The following is a 24532-nucleotide window of genomic DNA, read 5'->3' as shown; positions in this document are numbered from 1 at the left end:
GCCCCTTGAGACCAGGAACTGTGTTTATACATATAGCACCTAATGCATTTCTTTGTAAGTCCCCATAAATATATACTGAATTAATGGGTAACTCATAAAATTCATGGAGTCCTTTCTTTTAAAAAATTACCCAATGAATGTAAGCTCCAGGAGGACAGGAATATTTGTTTTATTCACTCAGGCAAATGCCTGGTGCATGGTAAGTGCTCAGTACATATTTGTTGACTGAATGAATGTGAGTAAACCCATTTTTTAAAGCAAGAATCTTCTCATAAAGTAATGAATCACACTGTAATTCCCTGACTGTAAATAAAAATTTTTTTATAAATCTTTTTTTTTTTTTTCTTTTTTTTTTGGTGTCATCAAACATAGAGGTGCTGGGAGTTGAACCCAGGACCTCATGTATGCTCAGCGTGCACTCTACCACTGAGCTACACCTCCTCCTGTAAATATAATTTTGTATATTGGGTCTTTTCATCTAATAGACTTTCATAAGCTTATACAGTCAACCAACTTTCTTCAATTTTTAACTTTTTTTTTTTCACTTTTTCAAAGACACCATCGGAATTATTTGAACTTCAGGAAGATGAAGCACTGCGAAGGTATTCTTCCTGTACTTATGTTTGTCTACATCCTGTTGCCTAGTAGGAACCTTACCAATGAATATGTTAGACATTGGACTTTCTTGGTATAACTTGGATCAGAACCTCTGAGAAGAATCAGTTCATTGATATATGGCTGTGAGTGTGTTAAGTATCTCCAGTGGAATAAATAAAAAACAACCAAGATCCAGAGTTTCTGAACCCTCAGTGAGTTCCTACTAGAACACCTTTAGCAGAGAATGTACATCAAGCAAAGGAAAACGCTTCTGTAGCTGGGACGCTGGCCCCAGACCCCTGTGTGTTCTCTCTCCCTGGGGAGCTAGGCTGGTTCAGATATAGGCCACCAGGATTTCTTTTTCCCCTTCTAACCTAAGACTGAGACCTAGAAAGGCACATTGGTGTTACGTACTGTGCTAAGTCTGATTGGTCGTGGCTTTTGCTCTCTTGAGAAGACTATATCTGTGCTCCAATCAGAAAATGTGGTAATCTATTAATGATGCTTGTCGTAGGCATGGGAAAGGGAGTGGTAGCATGCATCCGAACTCTTTGCCATTCTGGTCCGGACCAAAGCAGGTCAGCTCACTCATGAAGCCCTACACCCTACATTGGCCCCGGAGAGCTGATAGTGAGAGAGGATGTGGAAGGATAAACACCGGAAAAGCGCTTCGCCCGGTTCGGGGAGAGCTGGCCTAGGATCCCCTCCACGCTCTTCTTTCCTCTGGGCACCGCTTCGTCCTTGCTTAGTCCTTTAAGGGCAGGGACACCTTTGTCTAAGCAAGAGGTAGCTCCTGGAGCATCTGACTGAACCAGCCACCTGGACAGGCTTAGAGGGAAACAGTTCAGAGGGAGAGAGAGAGAACCCCAAGAAGGAGATCCCAAAGGGATCATGCCAATTTCATAACTTCCTGCCTTTTCCCACTGGCATCTCCCCCCCGCCTCCCCTTCCAGTACACCTGATTGCCTTGCCCTTCTCTGGACGGGGCCAGTCAGCCCTGAGTCCAGAGGTTAAAACGTGCCACTAACAAGGTCCTGTGAACTAAACCTGAAGTTTCCATGTGTCATGTTCAATGTACTTTGCAGCTATGGTTTGTATGGTTTGTATTAATTCCTTAACTAGAAAGAATATACATTTTGGGAGGTTGACTAGCCATTTCATAGATGAGAGGACTGAGGCTTGACATTTATTGTCTTTATTATCTTCTTTAGCTGCGAAGGAACTCAAGAAAAGATTAAGCACCCTTTAAAGGAGATAGCCCTTCAGGCCTGTGTTGGGGATGTCTAATGACTTTTTCTGTGGACAGTAAAACAGGTCTCTTGTTTTGCTGATCTCTCACTAAGTTAAAGTCTAAATGTAATTAACCATTTTTTTTCAGAGTCCTGTATCTCCTTCTGTCTCGTCCGGTTGATTATAGTTCAAGAATGCTGTTCATTTTTGCAACATCAGCTACAACGGTAGGCTCTACAAACTTAGTCAAAGCTCATCTTTGCATCTAAGCTTAACATTTTTTTCCTGCGTGTTTACCATTTACAAATGATTAAGATAATGCTCACTTCTGTACTTACTCAAAGTACGTCTTACTCTACAGATGAGGATTGTAGTATCTGCCGAGCTCCGCTTAGTGCTGGCTTCTGAAACATCCTGCTTGGCAAACTGAGTGGTGCAGCTGTTGACAGTTCCCACGGGTTATCCACATTCACTGTTGTAAACGCCCTGGTCCAGCTGCATCCCTAATACCAGAGGCCCCAACGAGCCAGCCTGAGAGAAGTCTCCACCCTGGTGTCCAGGCCCTGCCTGAGCTGTCGCAACCCCTCCCCACTAAACTCTAGGGATAACTTTCCCTTATCCCTAAAGGCAACTCGATCTCCGGCCTTCAGGGTTTTGCATATAGAAATGTCCTCTGAGGCAGTTGGAGCAGGAAGAAAGGGGAAAAGGCTGAGACGCTGATTGTATGTCCTTGACTGCAAAGGGGGGAAAAAATCCCTTCTTGCGTATTAGTTTATCTGATAGTCATTCTTTCAAGTAAAAATGGTGTTCCATGAAAAGTGCCTGGTTCAGCTCACAGCTCAGTCATACAAGGGCTTTTCCCTGAAAAAACCCATCGCATCGCGGTGTGCTTTATGAGTACTTCCTGTTTAGTCATGTAGAACATTAATGAATATGTTTTGATTAGTTAATAGTAACACGTATTCAGGTGTGAACTCATAGTACTATATTCAGGAGTTGAGGTTTAATAAAATTAATCCTTATTGCTTCAAGAACCTTCTTAAGTGGACGTCTCTTGTTTTCAATACTGCAAATGTGAAGAATGTGGTCGCTGCCACAGCAGTTGGGTGTTCCTACTGTTCACCCATCAGTGCAAATATTAACACAGTGTAAAAGGCAGGTATACCATTATAGTATTATTACAAAAGTGGTTCTAACTCTTTTCCTTCTCAAAGAGTGTAAGAAACCCTCCAACCCCCATGCAGGGGTCCATGGAACACACTTTAAGAGCCACTGACTCCCTAAGGGCAGACATAGACTTTAATCTTTTAGAAACTGATGTGGCTCATGTTACCTAGATGGAAACTCAGTTATCCAACTACAACACGCGGCACAGCTCTACAAACCTCTTTTGGTCTTACAGACGTTAGGTGTGCACCAGCTCACTTTCGCCCACAGAACACGAGCCCTGCAGTGTCTCCTCTATTTGGCTGACAAGGAAACTGTAGAATCTCTCTTCAAAAAACCCATTGAAGAAGTGAAGTAAGTGGAAGTTTAAAAATCGTATTAATAGAAAACAGATGCTTTGGAAGCATAACTTTTTTTTTTTTTTTTTTTTTTTTGCGGTACGCGGGCCTCTCACCGCCGCGGCCTCTCCCGTTGCGGAGCACAGGCTCCAGACTCGCAGGCTTGGCGGCCACGGTCCACGGGCCCAGCCGCTCCGCAGCACGTGGGATCCTCCTGGACCGGGGCACGAACCCGCATCCCCCACATCGGCAGGCAGACTCCCAACCACTGCGCCACCAGGGAAGCCCTGGAAGCATAACTTTTAAGCCCCATAGTTCGGAAGAGCGCGTTAGAGGGGCCATGTCAACGTGGTTCTGTTGACTCGAGTGTCCTTGACGTTCTGGCAAAGGGGAAACAGGCCTTTAAGAACATCTTGTTTCCCTCGAGTCTTTGAGACATTTAGAAACTGAGTGTTTTCTTCATCTTGCTCAGATTGATTTCTTTTTATATATATATAAATTTATTTTATTTATTTATTTTTGGCTGCGTTGGGTCTTTGTTGCTGTGCACGGGCTTTCTCTAGTTGCGGTGAGCGGGGGCTACTCTTCGTTGCAGTGTGCAGGCTTCTCATTGCAGTGGCTTCTCTTATTGTGGAGCACGGGGTCTAGGTGCGTGGGCTTCAGTAGTTGTGGCTCACAGGCTCAGTAGTTGTGGTGCACAGGCTTAGTTGCTCCGTGGCATGTGGAATCTTCCCGCACCAGGGCTCAAACCTGTGTGCCCTGGATTGGCAGGTGGATTCTTAACCACTGCGCCACCAGGGAAGCCCCTCAAATTGATTTCTTTCTAATATTTCATGACTACATTTAGAAGCCTAAAATAGACATTTATCAACAAACTGTCCGATATTTCCAAGGGTTGGCTTTTATTTTAAATGTAAATATGGTCAGTGAGGATGATTCCCATACATGCCTCTGTTTTCCAGATCTTATTTGAAATGTATAACTTTTCTGGCATCATTTGAGGCTCTGAATATCCCCATCACATATGAATTATTTTGCAACAGTCCTAAAGAAGGAATGATTAAAGGTCTATGGAAAAACCACAGCCACGAATCCATGGTATGTAGACTGAGTCATCCGGCAGTGGGGCCTCCGTCTTCTCAGATGCTCTTGTGTTCACTCAGCTGCCTGCCACCACTCAGAGTTCTGAAAGCCAGAACCAGAGAAACTTGGTTCCTGAACAGGTCTACTGCTCTGAGGGCTTCCTGACTTTCCTATCCTGGCAAGTGACAAGGCAACTTGGAAGTCCCCTTACCTCTCTCCCTGAAAGCCTAAGGCCTGAAGCCATCCCTACCTACACTTTTATAATCCCTCCCCAAGTCCTGCCTGTCCTCATCTAGACAGACTTCCCTGTGTAGGGAGTATTGCTTCTCTTCCTTCTAGTTGCTGGTGGGAATGTAGTCTCTGAGGAGGTTGGAGCCCAGGGCGGGAAGGGTATGAGGCCAACAGGCAAACTGTTCTAGGACAGAAGAAACAAAGGCGGGGAGGAAGGAGAGTCTGAGATGCTGTGAGTCCATAACGGCAAGAAAGAAAAAGAATAATTTTTTTTTCTTTCCCTAGAGAGATGAGGGCCTTCACTGAAATTAGGCAATAGACACACTTTGGCTATAAGCATGTTTTGTCTTTAGTTGCCCTACCTTTTCCAAAGCTGGTTTGATTTACTGGTGTCTTGAAACAGTATGATTTTTTTTTTTTGTCTGCTTCAGGCCGTAAGGTTGGTGACTGAGCTTTGTTTAGAATACAAAATCTATGACCTGCAGCTTTGGAATGGACTCTTGCAAAAGCTTCTTGGCTTCAAAATGGTAAGTAAGACTCAGTGCCCTAGACTGCAGTATATTTTAAAGATTTTGCACAGCATCTCCTAAACATTTTGCACTGATACTTGTTATTGAGCAGATGGATGCTGAAAACATTCACTCTCACTGGCTTCATGCCCAACTTAAAGAACTTGGCGTTAGGCCAGAGAAAGTGCAAACTCAAAACTGACATAAATTTCATTGGAAACAAATGGAAGTTTCCCTGGCCTCTTTTGATGTTTGTGAATTTGTAAGTGCCCTTCTCTGGTGGTCCTCATGGAAGATAAACTTTACTGATATTCTTGTGAAAGTTTAATTTTCACATTGGAATTTTCTGTTTGGGTGGTCTTCAGAACTTTTGTGTTTTATTTTTTCAGATTTCTTATCTAAGGAAGGTTTTAACAGCCATTTCTAGCATCTATTCTTTATGGCAGGTATGTAGTTTTCTAAAGTGAATTTTACAGAATTTAATCTTTATACTCACCGGCTAGTGTTGGATACACTGGATTAAGTAGTCAGCTCCTCAGTGAAGCTGCAGGATGCTGTTCCATTGAAGTGGTGCCTGGACCCAGAATACTCAGCTTGGACATTGTCTCATCCAAGGCATCACTTATCCCAGTTCTTCAGGCCTCAGGAATCACATCTTCATTTATGCCTTCAAAACACTTTGGCTCAGCTGTAACATTGGTCACGGTATAATTTATTTAAATCACACATTCGACTGCCCCTCTTGGACTCTGAGGACCCTTAAAGTCAAAGACCATGTCTTATTCATCTTTTCTAAATTTCATGTGTTGGTCACACACATAATATATATATAATAGAAATATATAATTTATTCTTAGTTTAATAAACTAGAACATATGCTGAGTAAAACATGAAAATTTTTCTTTACCATTTTCCTTCATAGTTATCTCCCCAGAAGTGACTACTGTTGACAATTTCTTATGTTTTCTTCTAGAGCTTTCCTATTATATATAAGCAGGGGTGTGGGCACGTATATGTGTGGGTGTGGGTGTTGTGTATTCATTTTGGTACATATAAATGCAGTCACATTCTAGACAAAGTGTTTTTTTCCACATAACAATTGTATCTTGGAGATTGTTTCACATCAGCACTTATAGATTTTTTTTTTGGATATACAATTCACACATAAAATTTACCCTTTTAAAGTGTACAGTTAGGTGGCTTTTAGTATATTCACAAAGTGTGTTACCAACACCACTATCTAATTCTAGAACATTTTCTTCACCCTGAAAATATACCCCATATCCATCACGGATCATTCATTCCTTCTTCCCCCCTCCCTCCAGCCCCTGGTAACCACTAGTCTACTTTCTGTCTCTATAGATTTATCTGTTCCGGGCATTTCATATCAATGGAGTCATACAATATGTGGCCTTTGTGCTTTTTCACTTACCATAATGTTTTCAAGGTTCAGCTACATTATCACATGTATCAGTGTATCATACCTTTTTTTTAAAAAATAAATTTATTTATTTATTTATTTTTGGCTGTATTGGGTCTTCGTTGCTTCGCACAGGCTTTCTCTAGTTGCAGCGAGTGGGGGCTACTCTTTGTTGTGGTGCGTGGGCTTCTCATTGCAGTGGCTTCTCTTGCTGCGGAGTACGGGCTCTAGGCACGCAAGCTTCAGTAGTTGTGGCACACTGGCTCAGTAGTTGTGGTGCGTGGGCTCTAGAGCACAGGCTCAGTAATTGTGGCACACAGGCTTAGGTGCTCCGCAGCATGTGGGATCTTCCCGGACCAGGGCTCGAACCCATGTCCCCTGAATTGGCAGGCGCATTCTCAACCACTGAGCCACCAAGGAAGTCCCATATCTTTCCTTTTTATTGCTGAATAATGTTTCATCATATGGATAGACCACATTTTATTTATCCATTCATCAGTTGATGGATATTTGGGTTGGTTCCACTTTTTGGTTATTATGAATAATGCTGCTCTGTGAACATTTGTGTATAAGTGAACATATGTTTTTGTTTCTCTTGAGTGTGTACCTAGGAGTGGAATTATTGGGTCTAACAATAACTATGTTTAATCTTTTAAGGTATTTCATTATTTTTAACTCTTAATTGTTCTCCAAAATGTGGAATAAAATGTATCATAAGTTATTTAACTACTCCTCCTATTGATGGAAATTTATGTGGTGGCTTATTCCTTTTTTGAAATTCTTTCTCTCCTTCCGCCTTTCCTATGGTCCTAGCACAATGTCTGGCACATAAATAGACTTAGTATAAATTTTGTTTTCTGAATTGAGTTCTGACACTTTTTCCCCGAATGCAACAATAATGAATCGTGGAAAGATACATGGACCCCAATGTTCATAGCAACACTATATATTTACAGTAGCAAAGATACAGAAGCAATCTAAATGCCCATCAACAGATGAGTGGATAAAGAAGCTGTGGTGTAGATAGATAGATACAATGTAATACTACCCAGCCATTAAAAAAAAAAAAAGAATACAGGGCTTCCCTGATGGTGCAGTGGTTGAGAGTCCACCTGCCAATGCAGGGGACACGGGTTCGTGCCCCGGTCCGGGAAGATCCCACATGCTGCAGAGTGGCTGGGCCCGTGAGCCATGGCTGCTGAGCCTGCGTGTCTGGAGCCTGTGCTCCGCAACGGGACAGGCCACAACAGTGAGAGGCCCGCGTACTGCAAAAAAAAAGAAACAATTTTGCCATTTGCAGTAACATGCTTAATGAAGCAAGTCAGATAGAGAAAGACAAATACTGTAAGATATCACTTATATGCGGAATCTAAACAAATAATACAAATGAGTGTGTATGTAAAACAGAAACAGACTCACAGAGAAAACAAACAAGTGGTTACCAGAGGGAAGAGGGAAGCGGGGAGTGGCAAATTAGGGATATGGGATGAAGGGATACAAACTACTACATATGAAACAGATAAGCAACAAGGATATAGTATATAGCACAAGGAATTATAGCCATTATCTTATAATAACTTTCAGTGGAGTATAATCTGTAAAAATACTGAATCACTATGCATATAATATTGTAAATCAGCTATACTTCAATTTTTTCAAATATAAATAAATAAGGGTATTTTGCAGAGCAAAATTAATAATAATGAATCAGCCAGGATTATATGTTAATATCCTGAAATACACAGTTATGAAGAAAATTCTCCTAGAATCTTAATGATCTAGAACTGGGAGATATCAACTTACAATTCTGGTCTTAACATCAAGAATATAAGCTCTAAGTGTATATAGTTCTGTGACTGCAAAATAGAGGTTCGTAAGATCCCAGACATGAATTCTTTAATAAACTTGTTTCCGCAGGTTCCCTACTTCAGCAGAGCCTGGCAGCGCGTGGTTCAGATACCGCTACTTTCAGGTATCTTTCTCTCCCCTCTCCCCGACACACTGACAGTAGCATTTTATAGTTTTGTGTATAGACACATTATTGTTGCTTTTTATTTTCAGCCTCTTGTCCTTTAAGCCCCAGTCAGCTTTCAGATTGTTGTGAGAGTCTCATCGCTGTCCTAGAGTAAGTAAAATACTTGTTTTCCTACCCCTCAAAATCAGTGTTGCTGCTTATAAAATTCCTTTCTAATAAACGTTCCTATAAGTAATTCCTTTTTGGGGGGAAGTTAAGCATACCACTTGATTTGAAAATAAAATATCTCTATTATGTTTACAATGTCTACTTTCCACATGCAGTGCAACTAGTGAACTTATATTCAACCTGCATTCCCTAAACTTTGTACCCAGTTTTAATGTGAGTAGAGAGCACCTTTTGTGACTACCGTAAATCATACAGTGTTGTCTCATGGATTTTGAGTCTTCTAAGTGTTCGTCTTTAGCCATGTACAGACTTTCAGACACAATTATAGCTGCAGTCAGGAGTCTGTGTTCCTGTAGATCAAGTCTTTTATTCCATGAAGGATGTCATAAAAGGCTCAAGCTACTCATTACTAGGCATACGTTATGCACCAGCATTTTAATGTTTAAAATTACTGTAACCACTGTGGAAAACTAGGAAGGCCATTATAATCTAGTGAATATGACAGGTTATTAACTAATTAATGTGCTGTCTTGAAGATGTCCAGTTTCAGATGATCTTGACCTGATCAGAGTGGCCAGGCAGTATGTCCAGTTAGAGCTTCCGGCTTTTGCATTAGCCTGTCTAATGCTCATGCCCCACTCGGAAAAAAGGCACCAGGAAATAAAGGTATCTTGCAAATTGTTCCTCTGGGGCTGCCAAGGGTGTGGAAGGTCTCATGCTGCATGTCCCCTGCAAAAGGTTCCACTTTCTTTTCACCAAACCTGTAAAGCGTGAGTGGGGTGGAAGGTTTGTGTGGGCGTCTGCTGGGAAGCAAGACTGAGAGACAGATGAAGGTTGGTCTGGGGGATGCCCGAAGAGGAGTTTGCACCTTATTCCTTATCAGTGGGGAACAGTGAATTTTCCTGCCAGAATAAAGTGAAATGATCAGGCAGTATTTTGGAAGGAATAATCCACGTGGGCCTGATCAGAGGAGAGAGGGGGCAGGAAGTGAAACTCCTGGGAATCATTGCATTTGAATAGGAATTATCCAACAACCCTGTGGCTAGGCAGGGGAAGCCTGAGGGGATAAGTACCCAAAATAGGGTGGTGGTGACGAAAATGAGCCAGGTGGGAAAGATGCAGCTTTACTTGGTGATTAGATGTGGGAGATAAAAGAGAGAAGAGTCAGGTTGTGTGTGGGTGTCTAACAAAGGCACCACGAGCATTCTGAGGATAGAACTTTTAAAAATATAACTCCCATCCCCTTTATACTATAGAATAAATAGAACAAAGCATTTGGAAATGTTTTACAATGATTTCCCCACGGGTAGAGAAGCCAGTACATAGAGATCTATATAAATGAGCACACATAATTTTTATTTCTCACTTGCTCTATTCGTTGCATTTTTTCAGAGCCATCTGTGCCTGTCTTTGACTTTGTTCCTTTTTGACTTCTTAAACTCATCCATTGATGCTTTTCAGAGTGTTAGTATTTAAATAGATTCCTTTTGGCACTTAGAATGACAAAACGCTTATCAAGCACCTCTTTGCTGTTGGAATAGTTATTTGTAAAATGCTTTTTTTCCTTATTTCAATAATTTTGTTGTTGATAGAGGTGGTTTTTTTCCTATAGTAGATATGCTTTATGATATTTCAAATTTAAAAATGAAAACCTTCCAGGTTTGACAGAAATTAGTAGTAATTATACTATTCCATTAATTATGTTTTGATTTTTTTCTCTAGAATTTTTTGCGCTCCTGTGACCCTCAGATCATTTTACAGCAGTTAGAGGAACATATGAATACTGGCCAGCTGGCAGGTTTTTCACATCAAGTAAGAGGCAATTTCCTCTCCCTTTTGTTATGAAAAACTTGATAGTAGAAGGTAATAAATTTTCCCCAAACCAAGATTAAGCTGAAAACTTACCATCTCGATCTGTTTGTTAATATATATAATTATTTTGCTTTCATTAAAGCCTCATTAAATTTTTAAAAGGCAGGGACCCTGGCTGTCTTGTTTATTTAGTGCTCCACTCAGTGGAAAATCTGTAGCCTTCAATACTTGTCATTATGGACGGTTTTCCTTGCAAAAAGTCCCAAAGTGCTTAACAACAACTTTTTATTTATTCACTGTATACTGAAATGGACCAAAGCAGTCCCCCTGCCCACCCCCTCAAAGAGGAGGCTTAGTCACGATGCGATGATAATTTAACTTCTAATTGTCAGCAATGTTTTGGTATTGAATAGGATGACATGGCATCTAACACATTTTGCGTGTGATGATACCTGTCATTCTACAGGTTAGAAGTCTGGTCCTGAATAATATCATAGATAAGAAGGAGTTTGGGATTTTGGCAAAGACAAAATACTTCCCAGTGTTGAAATCACACATGATGAATACCAACAACGTCACTGAACTAGTAAACTATTTGGCAAATGAGTTAAGGTAAGTTAATAAAATCTTTTAAAAAACAAATTAATGTAGAATTTCCTTAAAATTTATCTTTATTTTGGAGGAAAATGTCAAATAATCGTAAAGCTATTTGATTGTAATTAAAGGCTCCAAATAATTAAGCTGTAGCATCACTATGTTACACATACCTTGCTACTAACACATACTAAGAGGTTTGTTGTCTTGTAATTCAATCTCTTAGAACATGAACTTGGAATCAGACAATTAATCAAGCTGCCTGACCTCCCAAAATAGTCCTGCTCTAAAACCCTTCATTACAACTTTACTCCTTAGACACTTGACCAAAGAATCAATAGCTATATGTAACATAATTTTTGCTGAGCTTGGTTATCTAATTTTCCAGCATCCACAAGTTTAGAAACAGTATGCTTCTTGGGATAGGGTTCAGAGGGGATTTGGAAAGTAAAAAGAAGGGAGAAATGGGCCGGCACAGAAGAAAGGGAAAGCTTAGTCAGGACTGAAATGTTTCTGGGTCCATCCCTACATTTGGTCTAACTGTGCTGATCCCTGGAGGTGTCACTTTCTCAGTGCCGTGCCATGGATTTCTTTCTGCTTGTTTACCACTTGTGATCCAACCATAATTACAGGTTGTTATTTATGAACAAGTAGTATTTTTTGAAGTAAAATTGATATATATAATCAACTGCACATACTTCAAGTATGTCACTTGATAAATTTTGATATGTGTCTACACCTGTGAAGCCATCACCACAGTGGACAGGGCAAACGTATTTATCACTCCCACATTTTCCTCACACCTCTCTTCTTCTTTCTGATTCCATAGTTTAGATGAAGCTTCAATCTTTATAACTGAATATTACAAGCATTGTGGGAAACCTGTGCCACCAGAAGCCACTCCCTGTGAAACTCTGAAGGTAAATCTGGCCCAGAGTTACTGGGTTCTAACCTGACACGATTTTTATTTCTAGGGTCTTAAGATTGAGCCAACCTGTTCTGGAGATAAATGTATTTTTATGCGTGACTGCGTGTATTTTTATATTTCACTTTTTGTATGAGAGAGTCCCAGACCAGGAATCAAGAGGCCTAGGTTCCACTCTTGGGTTTATTTATTTAATTTTTGGCCACACCGTGCGGCTTGAGGGATCTTAGTTCCCCAACCAGGGATTGAACCCTGGCCCACAGCAGTGAAAGGGCAGAGTCCTAACCACTGGACCGCCAGGGAACTCCCCGACAAACTAAACTTTAAAGGGCATTGATTAATGTTGTGCTGGAGTATCCATTGCTTTTATTACTTCTTTAATTAGCTAAGACATATACCTTCACTATAGAAAAACAAAAGGAAATCTGGAAGAGCGGAACTTCCCTGGTGGTCCAGCGGTTGAGAATCCGCCTTCCAATGCAGGGGATGCCAGTTGGATCCCTGGTCGGGGAACTAAGATCCCACATGCCACGGGGCAACTAAGGCCACACCACAGCTATGGAGCCCGTGCACTCTGCAGCTCGCGTGCCACAACTACAGAGAAGCCTGTGCGCCATGACGAAAGATCCTGAATGCCACAACTAAGGCCCAATGCAGCCAAATAAATAAATAGATAAATAGATAGATAATTTTTTTAAAAAAAATCTGGAAGAGCAAAAATAATAACAAGAAAACTGATAACTTGAAATCTCAGAAACCAGAGATAAGATCATTGTTAACAATTTGGTGTACGTTCTTCCAAATGTTTTTGTGTATAAAATATGCACGTAAATCACTTTTATTCCTGTTCTGAACTTAAATATAAGGTAAAAATTTTAATTTTGATCATGTTTTGGAAGTTTTAGTGGACATAATTAAGTTATTAGCGGTTTTTTTTCTTCCCTTGGCCCAGATCAGTCACATTAAAATAAGCCTGCATTTTGTTAACATCCATTTATAACTTCCCTTCTCCACTTCCAGTCTGCTGTGCTCAATGGCATAAGATTACTTTTTTCAAAAAGGGAGAATATTGATTCAGGAGACAGATTTGTGGCCCTTAAAATGTATCTGTTTTTCTCCAATCATATCTCTCTAAAATGCAAAATAATCTCATACGTAGATTTTTAGCAATATAGTTAAGGGCTTAAGTTCTATAGTTTATCAAACCATTTTCTATTTAAAAAACTAAGTGACACTCATAAAAATGCTTCTGTGTTTCTTCCCATTTAGGTGTTTTTTAATGGATCATAGTAGATCATCAAAACTTTTTTCAAGAAGAATAAGAGGAAGTTTGGAATCTGTTATCAGCTGACCCTATTTATTACAGTTTTTAAATTGTGCAATCTGTGTACAGTAGCTATTGTCAGATGTTCCTCGAGAAGTAATAACTAAGATGCTTAATAATAGCATAACTGCCTCATAAAGAATTCATGTCACAAATTAATAAATGTTTTCTTTGCCAGTTACGTGTATAACTTGTAAAGACTATTAGTTTTTTGCACTCTGTATGAAGGAAAGTTTTTTGCTCCCCCCATAAGAAAAGCAACTGCTTATATCCTGTTTCTTCCATCTATATAAATAAGAATATCAGTCTTTTTAACATCATTCTAGTAAATATGTATATAATCTTTGCTGCAGAGCGTATCCGTCAGTGGCCAGCCAGAAATACAGAAACCACTCTATAGCTAGTTGAAGCAGAGAAGGACTCAGTGTCAGGCATTGGTTTCAAAGCTGTCAAGAGGACTGAAAGGCAAAAGGGAGATGAAGAGGGGGCGCTGGAGAAACTGAAGGGAAGGGGCTGTTCGCCTAACATCAGAAGCTGCTTTGAGACTTCCCTGGTGGTCCAGTGGTAAAGAATCCACCTTCCAATGCAGGGGACGCAGGTTCGATCCCTGGTGAGGGAGCTAAGATCCCACATGCTGCAGGGCAACTAAGGCTGCATGCTGCAACTACTGAGCTTGCATGCCTCAACTAGAGAGCCTGAGTGCCACAACTACAGAGCCCATGTGCTCTGGAGCCCGCTGTACCACAACTACAGAGCCCACGTGCCCTGGAGCCTGTGTGCCAAAACTAGAGAAGAGAAAACCTGCGCGTCACAATTAGAAGCCCGCGAGCTGCAGCAAAGAGCCAGTGCACCTCAACAAAAAGATCCTGCACGCCTCAACGAAGATCCTGTGTGCCGCAGCTAAGACCCAACGCGGCCAAAAATAAAAATTAAATTAAATAAACAATTAATTAAAAAAAGAGAAAAGGAAGCTGCTTTGCCTCGGAGCTCGGGTGCTGCGGTTCCGGAGGCTGAGCCTCCTCCCCCCGGCACTGCTGCCCACGCAGCACTTGGTCACCCTCGGCTAGTGCTGCCGCCTCCAGAAGGGAAAAGAGGCGGCGTTTTGCTTTCTCCAGCCTCCTGATTCTCGTGCCAGTGCCAAGAAATAGCAGGAATGAACAGAAGCCATCTGGCAAGGGGTCTGGGAGATGCAGTCTGCAGGCTGTAAGTCCCCGGCAGGACAGGGCAGGATGGAAGCTGGCCTGCAAGGGCAGCGTGGAGTTGAGAGCCTGCAGCCGGGACCCAGCACACAGAAATGTCACTCACACCTCTATCCTGCCTGTGTAGTCTTTTGCTCTACTTGTGAATAAACTGAATTTGATAATGCTAGAATTTGTTTGCCTTTGCTTTGCCTGTTGAGAAAAATATTATTTCTGTATAGGAAACAACGTAATATGACTAAAAACATGAGTTTTGGATAACAAACAAGTCTGGGTTGACCTCTGGCTCTATCACCTACTAGCTGTGTGATCCTGGACAAGTTATATAACGCCTCAAAGCCTTAATCCCCTCGTTTGTAAACCTCCTACTTGCAGTAGGTTTAGATGGTCATCCACTTGCTCTCTTCTGGAAATTTACACCAATATTTTCCACAAAGCTTTTTCCTTATTTGGAGTTATTTCCGTAAGATACATTCCCAGGAACAGATTCACCAGATCAAAGGGAATAAAGGATTTTTTTTTTTTTTTACCATGCCTAGTGGCTTGCGGGCTCTTAGTTCCCTAACCTGGGATTGAACCCGTGCCCCTTGCAGTGGAAGCTCAGAGCCCTAACCACTGGACTGCCAAGGAACTCTCAGAAGAACATTTTAAAGACTGGATGCAAATTGCCAAACTGCATGCATTTCAAAAGGTCTTCACAAAAGCCTATTCCTACCAGAAACATGAATGTCTGCCTTACTGTGTCCTCCCCAACGTTGGGTGATCATACTTTTTTTAAAAAATTAATTTAATTTAATTTATTTACTTTTGGCTGCGTTGGGTCTTCATTGCTGCACACAGGCTTTCTCTAGTTGCGGCGAGCAGGGGCTACTCTTCGTTGCGGTGCACGGGCTTCTCATTGCGGTAGTTTCTCTTGTTGCAAAGCACAGGCTCTAGGCGCACGGGCTTCAGTACTTGTGGCACATGGGCTTAGTTGCTCTGCGGCATGTGGGATCTTCCCGGACCAGAGATTGAACCCATGTCCCCTGCATTGACAGGTGGATTCTTCTTAACCACTGCATCACCAGGGAAGTCCTGGCAATCATACTTCTTAAAACTTTTTGCTGATTTGATAGGTGAAAATAGTGTCTCAGTATTTACATTTGTATTTCTTTAATATCTATGTGATTGAACCTTAAGAAAACTGTAATTATAAGCCTGAGATCACAAGTAGAGCCTGTGGTTATAGTCTTGGGCATAAATGTGCAAGGAATGAAAGGGTCAAGTGGTGGCACTAGAACGTAACAAATGGAAGTGAACGTTCCGGCTTCACGGACTCAAGCTGCGCTAAAAAAGGAGTTCTTTCCCGGACTTAACACTGGTTTCATTGTTCAGAATAAAGCTCTGGATGTTAACTAGATTTATTGTGGTGATCACTTCATTGTATATACAAATATTGACTCATTTTGTTGTACACCTGAAACTAATGTTATATGTCAATTATCCCTCAAAACAAAATAATTTTAGATTAGGAAAATTTATCAAATAAATTGTTGGAAGATTAACAGACATGCACAGTTCTGATGGGTAACGGGTTAGCTTTTGATATGCCAAAGAAGTAGCTTTATGGAATATAAATATATTTGAATTTAAGTTCAAATACATAATTAGCCAGGATACTTTTTGTTGTTATATTTATTATATTTTTATTAGCCATGATCGTTTTTATCTTTCCACTCTTGTCTCCATACAGCCATTCTCCGTCCCCTTCCCTAAGTATATTCTTAAAACATAAGCCCGATCTCATCTTGTCCTGCTTCACTCTTTTTACTGGCTCACCACTGTCACTCGACATAAAATCCAAGTTGCCAACTGAGGCACACTGGCACCTTTGCTCAAATTAGAAACAAAGATCTTGATGAAATAAAAGTGCACATTATGGGATTTCCCTGGCAGTTCAGTGCTTAAGACTCTGCGCTTCCACTGCATGGGGCGCAGGTTCGATTCCTGGTTGGGGAACTAAGATCCCGCATGCAGCGTGGCATGGCCAAAAAAAAAAGAAAATTTCGCATTTTAAGACAAGAAAAACTTAAAACTTTTTCTCTGCTTGTTTTGGCCTCTTCTCTCTAGTGTGCATTGTGCATCTGCATTATGCATAACCAGACCTCCCCTATGGCAGAAATACCTGCACAACCATAAAGCTCAATTTTTCTTCTAGCACCAGCCATGTAACTCCTTAGAACCAGGGTCCCCAACCCCTGGGCCGTGGACCAATAGCGGTCCACAGCCTGTTAGGAACAGGGCTGCACAACAGGAGGTGAGTGGCAGACGAGCGAGCGAAGCTTCATCTGCTGCTCCCCACTGCTCGCATTGCCTCCTGAACCATCCACCCCCATCCGTAGAAAAATTGTCTTCCACAAAACCAGTCCTTGGTGTCACAAAGGTTGGGGACCACTGCCTTAGAAGATGCCATTCCTTTCATAGTCCTATAACAGGTCACAATGAGCTACCACTCGCCTTGCATGTGCAGACATCTTTGAGCACTATGTAAAATACCAATATATGGGTTCCCTTATAAAGATTGGTGCAGGGACTTCCCTGATGGTCCAGTGGTTAAGAATCTGCCTTCCGATGCAGGGGACACGGGTTCGATCCCTGGTAGGGGAACTAAAATTCCACATGCCACAGGGCTTGTGCGCTGCAACTAGAGATCCCTCGTGCTGCAACTAAGACCCGATGCAGCCAAATAAATAGATATTATATATTTATTTTATTTATTTATTTATTTTTTTTTTTTGCGGTACGCGGGCCTCTCACTGCTGTGGCCTCTCCCGTTGTGGAGCACAGGCTCCGCACACGCAGTCTCAGCGGCCCTGGCTCACGGGCCCAGCCACTGCGTGGCATGTGGGATCTTCCCAGACCGGGGCATGAACCCATGTCCCCTGCATCAGCAGGCGGACTCTCAACCACTGCGCCACCAGGGAAGCCCTGTCCTATAGCTTTTTAACCACCTTGATACTTTGAGGGGTTTTTATTATTTTCAATATGTATACATATTGGCTTACTCATTTTTTTTTTTTTTTGGCTTACTCATTCTTAAGATATCAGTTAAGACTCTATGATCAGATTTTTTCCACTCCCTGTCTTGTCGCTGGGAGCGATTCTCTGCACACACCATATGCTGTTTCAAGTCTTTGCTCCCATTCTCTCTTTGTCTAGTTAACTCCCACTCATTCTTTATTACATGACATTTACTCAGCATCCAAGTTCCTTGAATTACTTAAGAGAATATCTTATTTATATGACTATGCATCTACATATGAAGTGTTAGGATAGTCCTTGCATTCAAAGAAATAATATGATGAATCAGGAGAAATGGCATGATCTCAAAACCAGGGTTATTGTCAACTTATTTTTTCCGATGTTCTTTATATAGACTTGATTTTTTAAGTCTGAAAAGGATGTTACTCATAACCCGTACTGTATTTCATACCTCAGAAGGAGAAGTGGTAATTTACAAACTTTCTTCCTCTTCTTCCCACCCCACAATATCACATGCCCTGTAGTTGCTGATGTTTTTGGTCACATGGAGCCAGAATATCTAGGCAAACTTTTGTCATCCAACGATACGAATGCATATGCTGGTGTTTCAATCTCTTTCTTTCTAAGATGACTCTTAACCAACCACAGTATACCACATTGATTGTAATAGTTGAATCATTCATAAGTTTGCCATGTAAAAATAAGAATTCTGGGGCTTCCCTGGTGGCGCCGTGGTTGAGAATCCGCCTGCCAATGCAGGGGACACGGGTTCGAGCCCTGGTCTGGGAAGATCCCACATGCCATGGAGCAACTGGGCCCGTGAGCCACAACTACTGAGTCTGTGCTCTAGAGCCCGTGAGCCACAACTACTGAGCCTGTGCGTCTGGAGCCTGTGCTCCTCAACAAGAGAGGCCATGACAGTTAGAAGCCCGCACACCACGATGAAGAGTGGCCCCCGCTCGCCGCAGCTAGAGAAAGCCCTCGCACAGAAATGAAGACTCAACACAGCCAAAAATAAATAAATAAATAAATTTTAAAAAATGTTAATGTAGACATAAATGAAACAATTGATAAATTGCACTTCACCAAAATTAAAAAAAAAATAATAAGAAGAATTCTGGGGAATTCCCTGGTGGTCCAGTGGTTAAGACTCCATGCTCTCACTGACAAGGGCCTGGGTTCAATCCCTGGTCAGGGAACTAAAATCCCACAAGCCGTGCGGCATGGCCAAAAAAAAAAAAGAAAAAAAGAACTCTGCATTCTGCATGCTGATATATTAGTGGGTGACCTTTTCTCAGAAAGTTCCATGCTTTTGGTTCAATATAGTTTACTGGTGGGATTTTTCTATATTTTCATTTTTACTTCTGGGCTTAGCGAGAGTGAAAAGAAAATGGAAGTGATGAGGGTTGTATGGAAGAGTGAAAGAGGAGATCTTAAGAGGGAAAAGGAAGAAAGAACCAGAAGGATGAAAGCCAGTGACCAAGTTATGGTATCACATCATCTTCATCCAACCTCCTTGGTTAGGTCTCTTGAAAGGCAGTGGGAGAAAACTCAAGTTTCTCTTCTATTTGCCCCAAATATCTCTGTATTCATTTTCTAGGGCTGCCATAACACATGACCACTAACTGGGTGCTTTAAAACACTAGAAACTTATTCTCCGACGGTTCTGGAGGCCAGAAGTCCAAAATTAAGGTGTCAGCAGGACCACATTCCCTCCAAAGTCTCTAATGGAAAATCCTTCCTTACCTCTTCCAGCTTTTGGTGGTGCCAGGTGTTCCTTGGCTTGTGACAGCTTCACTCCAGTCTCTATCTCCACCATCACATGGCCCGCTCCGTGTGTCTCTCTCTGTCCTTTTCTGTCTTTTATTTATTTATTTATATGTTTATTTTTTTATTTATGGCACCTCTGTGCGGCCTGTGGGATCTTACTTCTCCAACTGGGCCCGGCAGTGAAAGCAGCGAGTCCTAACCACTGGACCGCCAGGGAATTCCCCTTTTCTGTCTCTTATAAGGACAGTTGTCATTGGATTTAGGGCCCACCCTAATCCTGTAGGATCTCATTTTAATCCTTACCTTAGTTACATCTGCAAAGTCACTATTCCCCAGTAAGGTCGCATTCTGAGGTTCCAGGTGGACGTGAATATGGTGGTTGGGGAGTAGGGGGGACACTTCAAACCACTCCAGCCTCCTGAAATTCTACTGCTTCTGCCTTTGGATAAAGTGTGTGCTCCTTTAAGTGACAGTGAGCTCTCTACTTTGCCACTGATAAGAAACAATCATTTTATGCTTTTTTTTTTTTTTCTATTTGGCCGTGCCTCACAGCTTGTGGGATCCTAGTTCCCTGACCAGGGATCGAACCCGGGCCCTCAGCAGTGACAGCGTAGAGTCCTGACCAACTGGACCGCCAGGGAAGTCCCACAATCATCCTATAAATTTTTTTTTTTTAATCTTTTGGCTGCGCTGGGTCTTCATTGCTGCTTCTCTAGTTGCGGCAAGCGGGGCTACTCTTCGTTGCAGTGTGTGGGCTTCTTACTGCAGTGGCTTCTCTTGCTGCGGAGCACAGGCTCTAGGCCCGCCGGCTTCAGAAGTTGTGGCACGTGGGCTCAGTAGTTGTGGCTTGCGGGCTCTAGAGCGCAGGCTCAGTAGTTGCGGCACACTGGCTTGGTTGCTCTGCGGCACGTGGGATCTTCCTGGACCAGGGCTCGAACCCGCGTCCCCTGCATTGGCAGGCAGATTCTTAACCACTGCACCACGAGGGAAGCCCTCATCTTATAAATTGAACTGAAGTAAACTAAGGTACAGAAAAGTACGGAAATCGCAATGGATTTTCACAAAGACAACGTGTCTATGTAATAAACACCCAAATCAAGACACAGAACATTCCCAGTATAGATTAGGATCTATGTTCTTTTTTCTTTTTCCATTAAAGAAAAAATTTTATTTGTGGTAAAATACACATAAAATTTACCATCTTACCCATTTTAAAGTGTGCAGTTCAGTGACATTAAATACTTTCACACTGTTTGGCAACCATCCCCACCATCCTGCTCCAGAATTTTCTATCTTGCAAAACTAAAACTCTGTCCCCATTAAGCAATAACTCCCCATTTCCCCAGCCCCTGGTAACCACAATTCTACTTTTGTCTCTATGAATTTAACTACTCTAGGGAACTCATGTTAAATGGACTCATATAGTATTTGTCCTTTTGTGACTGGTTTATTTCACTCAGCGGAATGTTTCTGGGTGCATCCATGTTATAACACATGTCAGAATTTCCTTCCTTTTTAGGGCTGAATAATATAGGAACCATATTCTTTTGAAAGGTGATGACAACCTACTTCTGATTTTTATGGCTAACTGTTTACTTATTTTCATCCCTGATTCTAATTAGTAAACAATGTATGTTTCACTAGTGTTTTCCTCCTTGGTGATTATAGAGTTAAGTTTTTCAGGTTTCTAAACCAGAACCTAGCCCTCTGCTCTGGATCCTGTGGTTTTGACCGTGTTACCCAATCCCATGTGCATTTTAACTATCCCATTGTGTGTGTGTGTGTGTGTGTGTGTGGTAAAAGTCACATGATATAAAATATACTATTTTAACCATATTTAACTGTACAGTTCAGTGGCACTAAGTACATTCACATTGGTGTGCCACTCTCACCATCATACATCTCCTGTAACTATCCCATTAAATCTACAGAAAAGCTAAAGAATCAACAGCTTTCAAAAGTGGATACAAGTAACCAGCAGGGCAAGTCTCAAAAAACAATTTTTTATTCCTCTTTCCTTTCCCTTTCTTTGCAGCTGGCTCATAAGCAGAGTCCAAAGGACCTTGGCAGTAGTTTAGATTTAACTCAATGTCCTCATCCTGGCAGCCCTCTGAAAGTCCGCAGGATTCTGTGTTTTGTTTCCTTTTATTTAAGCACACTTACTCATTGTTTTGGAAATACCTCACATTCCAGGCGATTCAAGACTTCTTGAATAAACAGCTCACCTCTTTAGAGAGAAGACCCATTGAATATATGAAATCCCAGCTGAGTCAAAAAAAAACAACCAAGATATGAAGACAGAGAGGAAGGTAATTCCATATCCCTATTAGAGATTCTCAGAGGAATACATCCTAATTAATTTCCATCATGGCTAAGGCCCTGCAACATTTATAGACAAATATAGCACCTTAATCAGCATGGGTGAAGGACCTAGGTCCCTTAATCCATCAGCTGTGAAACAGGTTTTTACCGTAGGCGACTTAAGTCATTTATTTTAATAGTTTACACATTACGAAATGACTTAGGTAGTCTAAGTGCCAAGAAATATAGTAAGAGCAAGATCAAATCCAACCACACTTCAATTATTAATCTCTAATATTAACCCTTAAATGCCCTTACAAAAGCCCATCCAGCTGCATTATCCTTTTTGTGAAAGCTTTCTGTCTGTGGAGTAGGGCAGGAAACGTATCAGGCTGTGTATGATCAGGCCACTGACCATGGCTGTTCTCTTGCTCTCTGTCCATTCCCTGCCCGACCAGTGCCTGCTTCACCTACACCCTACTGCACAGGACTGACCTTCCTAAGTACTTGTCCCGGGCCCCAGCTAGTGATTGTTCTTATCAAAGGGGCGGTGAGGGGCGTGCCCCTCTGCTAGTTTCCCTGGCAACTAATAAGCCCAAGTGAGGTCAATTCTCCTATAACTGGTAACCTCCCCTGCCCCCCAGGAGCGAAGACGGCCACCGTGTCCTGCCCACCGACCGCTGCACAGGTGGGGTGTCGCTCCAGGACCTTGCTTCAGATGTGTAAGTTCCCCCATCCATAGAACCATTGATATATCTGTAGCTGACTCCAGACTCTTGAAGCTGGGGAAGCACAGGGCTTGTTGGCCTGTGGGGTGCAGCCCAACAGGTGCCAGAACTTTCCAGAACCACAGAAAATTGAGGGAAAGGGGATGGAGAGGGATCCACTTCTATCTTCCTCTGCTTTCTCCCAGTCACAGCCTAGTGATTCAGAAAAGTCAACCTGACTTTGAAAACGGAAGTGCTCACCTTCACCGCATAGAATTGACATTTCACACAGAGAAAGCATGAGTTTTCCACAACGTTTGGTCACATTTCAGTGTTTGATGCTAAGCTCTCAAATCCCGAGAGAAGCCACACAAATTCAGTGGTGTGGCTAGTGATTGCATCTTGCCTGCAGTCCTCAGAGCCGACAATTCTATAATTATTTACATATTGCACCTAAAGCTAGTCCTTCCCTGTTTTTGAAATACAGGATTGGCTTGAGACGGTATGAGACCTGGGTTCGTCTTGGGGATCACACACACATGCACATACACATATTCCTTACCTAACCCTGAGATTTAACTGCACTTGAGAATTCTTTATCATTAGCTGTCTACCTACAAGCTGAAAAGGTTTGTTTCTTTCACTTTAGCTGTAGCAACTCATTATGCTATCTTTTCTCTCCAGGGAGAGACACACGAACATGGCTACTGTTAGTCTTGTGATTCTTGCTCCCATTTGGATAAAATCAATAGCTTTGCCTTGATTTTTCAGAACCTTCTTTGGAGCCTTTTGGCTGCCAGTAATAAAAAACCTAACCAGAACTGGCTTTAAGTAAAGAGGGTATTTACTGTCTTGCATAATCAGAAGTTCAGATATTGAGTTCCCAGAACTTGCCAATGATGTAATTGAGCCCAGGTTCTTTCCATCTTTCCACTCGGCCATCCTTTGATGTACTGGTTTGGCCTTAGCTTGTTTCCTCACAAAAGGACTCAGCTGGGACTTCCATGCTTCCACTGCAGGGGGAGACCCCGCATGCCGTGGTGCGACCAAAAATTTTTTTAAGGAAGGGAGGTGGATGGCAGGCCTCAGCTGCTCCAAACATTACATCCTTGGGCAAGAATTTCCAAAGGTCTTTTTTTTCATTTGAGGTGAAATTCACACGACATAAAATTAACCATTTTATAAGTAAACAATTCAGTGGCATTTAGTACCTTCACAATGTTTGCAGCCACCATCTCTATTGAGTTCCAAAACATTTGCATTACCCAGCAGAGGAGAGCTCATACCCACTAAGCAGCCATTCCTCTTTCCCTCCCCTCCGATTCCTGCGAAACCACTAATCTTTCTGTCTCTAAAGATTTGCCTATTCTGGACATTGAAATCATACAATATGGGGCCTTTTTTCCTTTTTTTATTTTGACTGGGCTGTGCATCATGTGGATCTTAGTTCCCCAACCAGAGGTCGAACCTGTGCCCCCTGCAGTGGAAGAAGTGCAGAGTCCTAACCACTGGACCACCAGGTAAGTCCCAATATATGGCCTTTTTTGTGGTTTTATTCACTTCATCTAATGTGTTCGAGGTCCATCCACGTTGTAGCATGCATCAGTACGTCGTTCCTTTTTCTGATAGTCCATTGCGTGGATGTGCCACGTTTAGTTTATCCATTCAGCTGCTGATGGTTGTTTCGGCTGTTTCTACCTTTTGGCTATTGCGAATAGTGCTGCTGTGGACATGCCTGTACGTGTATTTATTTAAGTAACTGATCTTCAGTTCTTTGGGACATATACCTAGGAATGGAATTACTAGAAAATTTTCTGAAACACATCCCTAGACTTCCCCTCACATCCTATAGGTCAGAAGTGTGTCACATCTCTGAACCTACAGCAATGTCTTGGCAAGGAGAGTGAAACCACCACTGATTGGCTAAAACTAATCAAGATTCACACCCTGAAGCTGGGTGAGAACCCAATCACCTCTGAAGGGCACGGTCACTTGGAAGAGGGCCATTTTGAGGAGATGGTGACCTTGGGTGTGAATGTCATGACACAGGTAGGCAAGTTCTCTGTCAACCATCCGTCCCCATATTGTTAGATCAATTTGTATTCTGTTCAAGGGTGTGAACCTTACTGTTCTACCTGCCAAGCAAGCTTTCCTTTGGGGA

The 24532-nt window shown here is 42.0% G+C and overlaps 1 protein-coding gene across 1 annotated transcript in view; it reads left to right on the top strand.

The window, feature by feature from the left end:
• Nucleotides 1-14334, top strand: part of KNTC1 (kinetochore associated 1) — a 70590-nt gene extending 56256 nt beyond the window's left edge. Inside the window, exons 52-64 of the mRNA XM_081251931.1 lie at nucleotides 556-602; nucleotides 1976-2054; nucleotides 3230-3348; nucleotides 4295-4430; nucleotides 5078-5173; nucleotides 5545-5601; nucleotides 8493-8547; nucleotides 8637-8700; nucleotides 9255-9384; nucleotides 10441-10530; nucleotides 10997-11142; nucleotides 11954-12044; nucleotides 13319-14334. Coding sequence (XP_081108057.1) covers nucleotides 556-602; nucleotides 1976-2054; nucleotides 3230-3348; nucleotides 4295-4430; nucleotides 5078-5173; nucleotides 5545-5601; nucleotides 8493-8547; nucleotides 8637-8700; nucleotides 9255-9384; nucleotides 10441-10530; nucleotides 10997-11142; nucleotides 11954-12044; nucleotides 13319-13339 — 1131 coding nt within the window. The 3' untranslated portion in view covers nucleotides 13340-14334. The remainder of the gene's footprint in view (nucleotides 1-555; nucleotides 603-1975; nucleotides 2055-3229; nucleotides 3349-4294; nucleotides 4431-5077; nucleotides 5174-5544; nucleotides 5602-8492; nucleotides 8548-8636; nucleotides 8701-9254; nucleotides 9385-10440; nucleotides 10531-10996; nucleotides 11143-11953; nucleotides 12045-13318) is intronic.
• The last annotated feature ends 10198 nt before the right edge of the window (nucleotides 14335-24532 follow it).

This window comes from Mesoplodon bidens, assembly GCF_964165515.1.
Source record: "Mesoplodon bidens genome assembly, chromosome: 13".
NCBI classification, from domain to species: domain Eukaryota; kingdom Metazoa; phylum Chordata; class Mammalia; order Artiodactyla; family Ziphiidae; genus Mesoplodon; species Mesoplodon bidens.
This window is presented reverse-complemented; position numbering and strand designations above follow the sequence as displayed.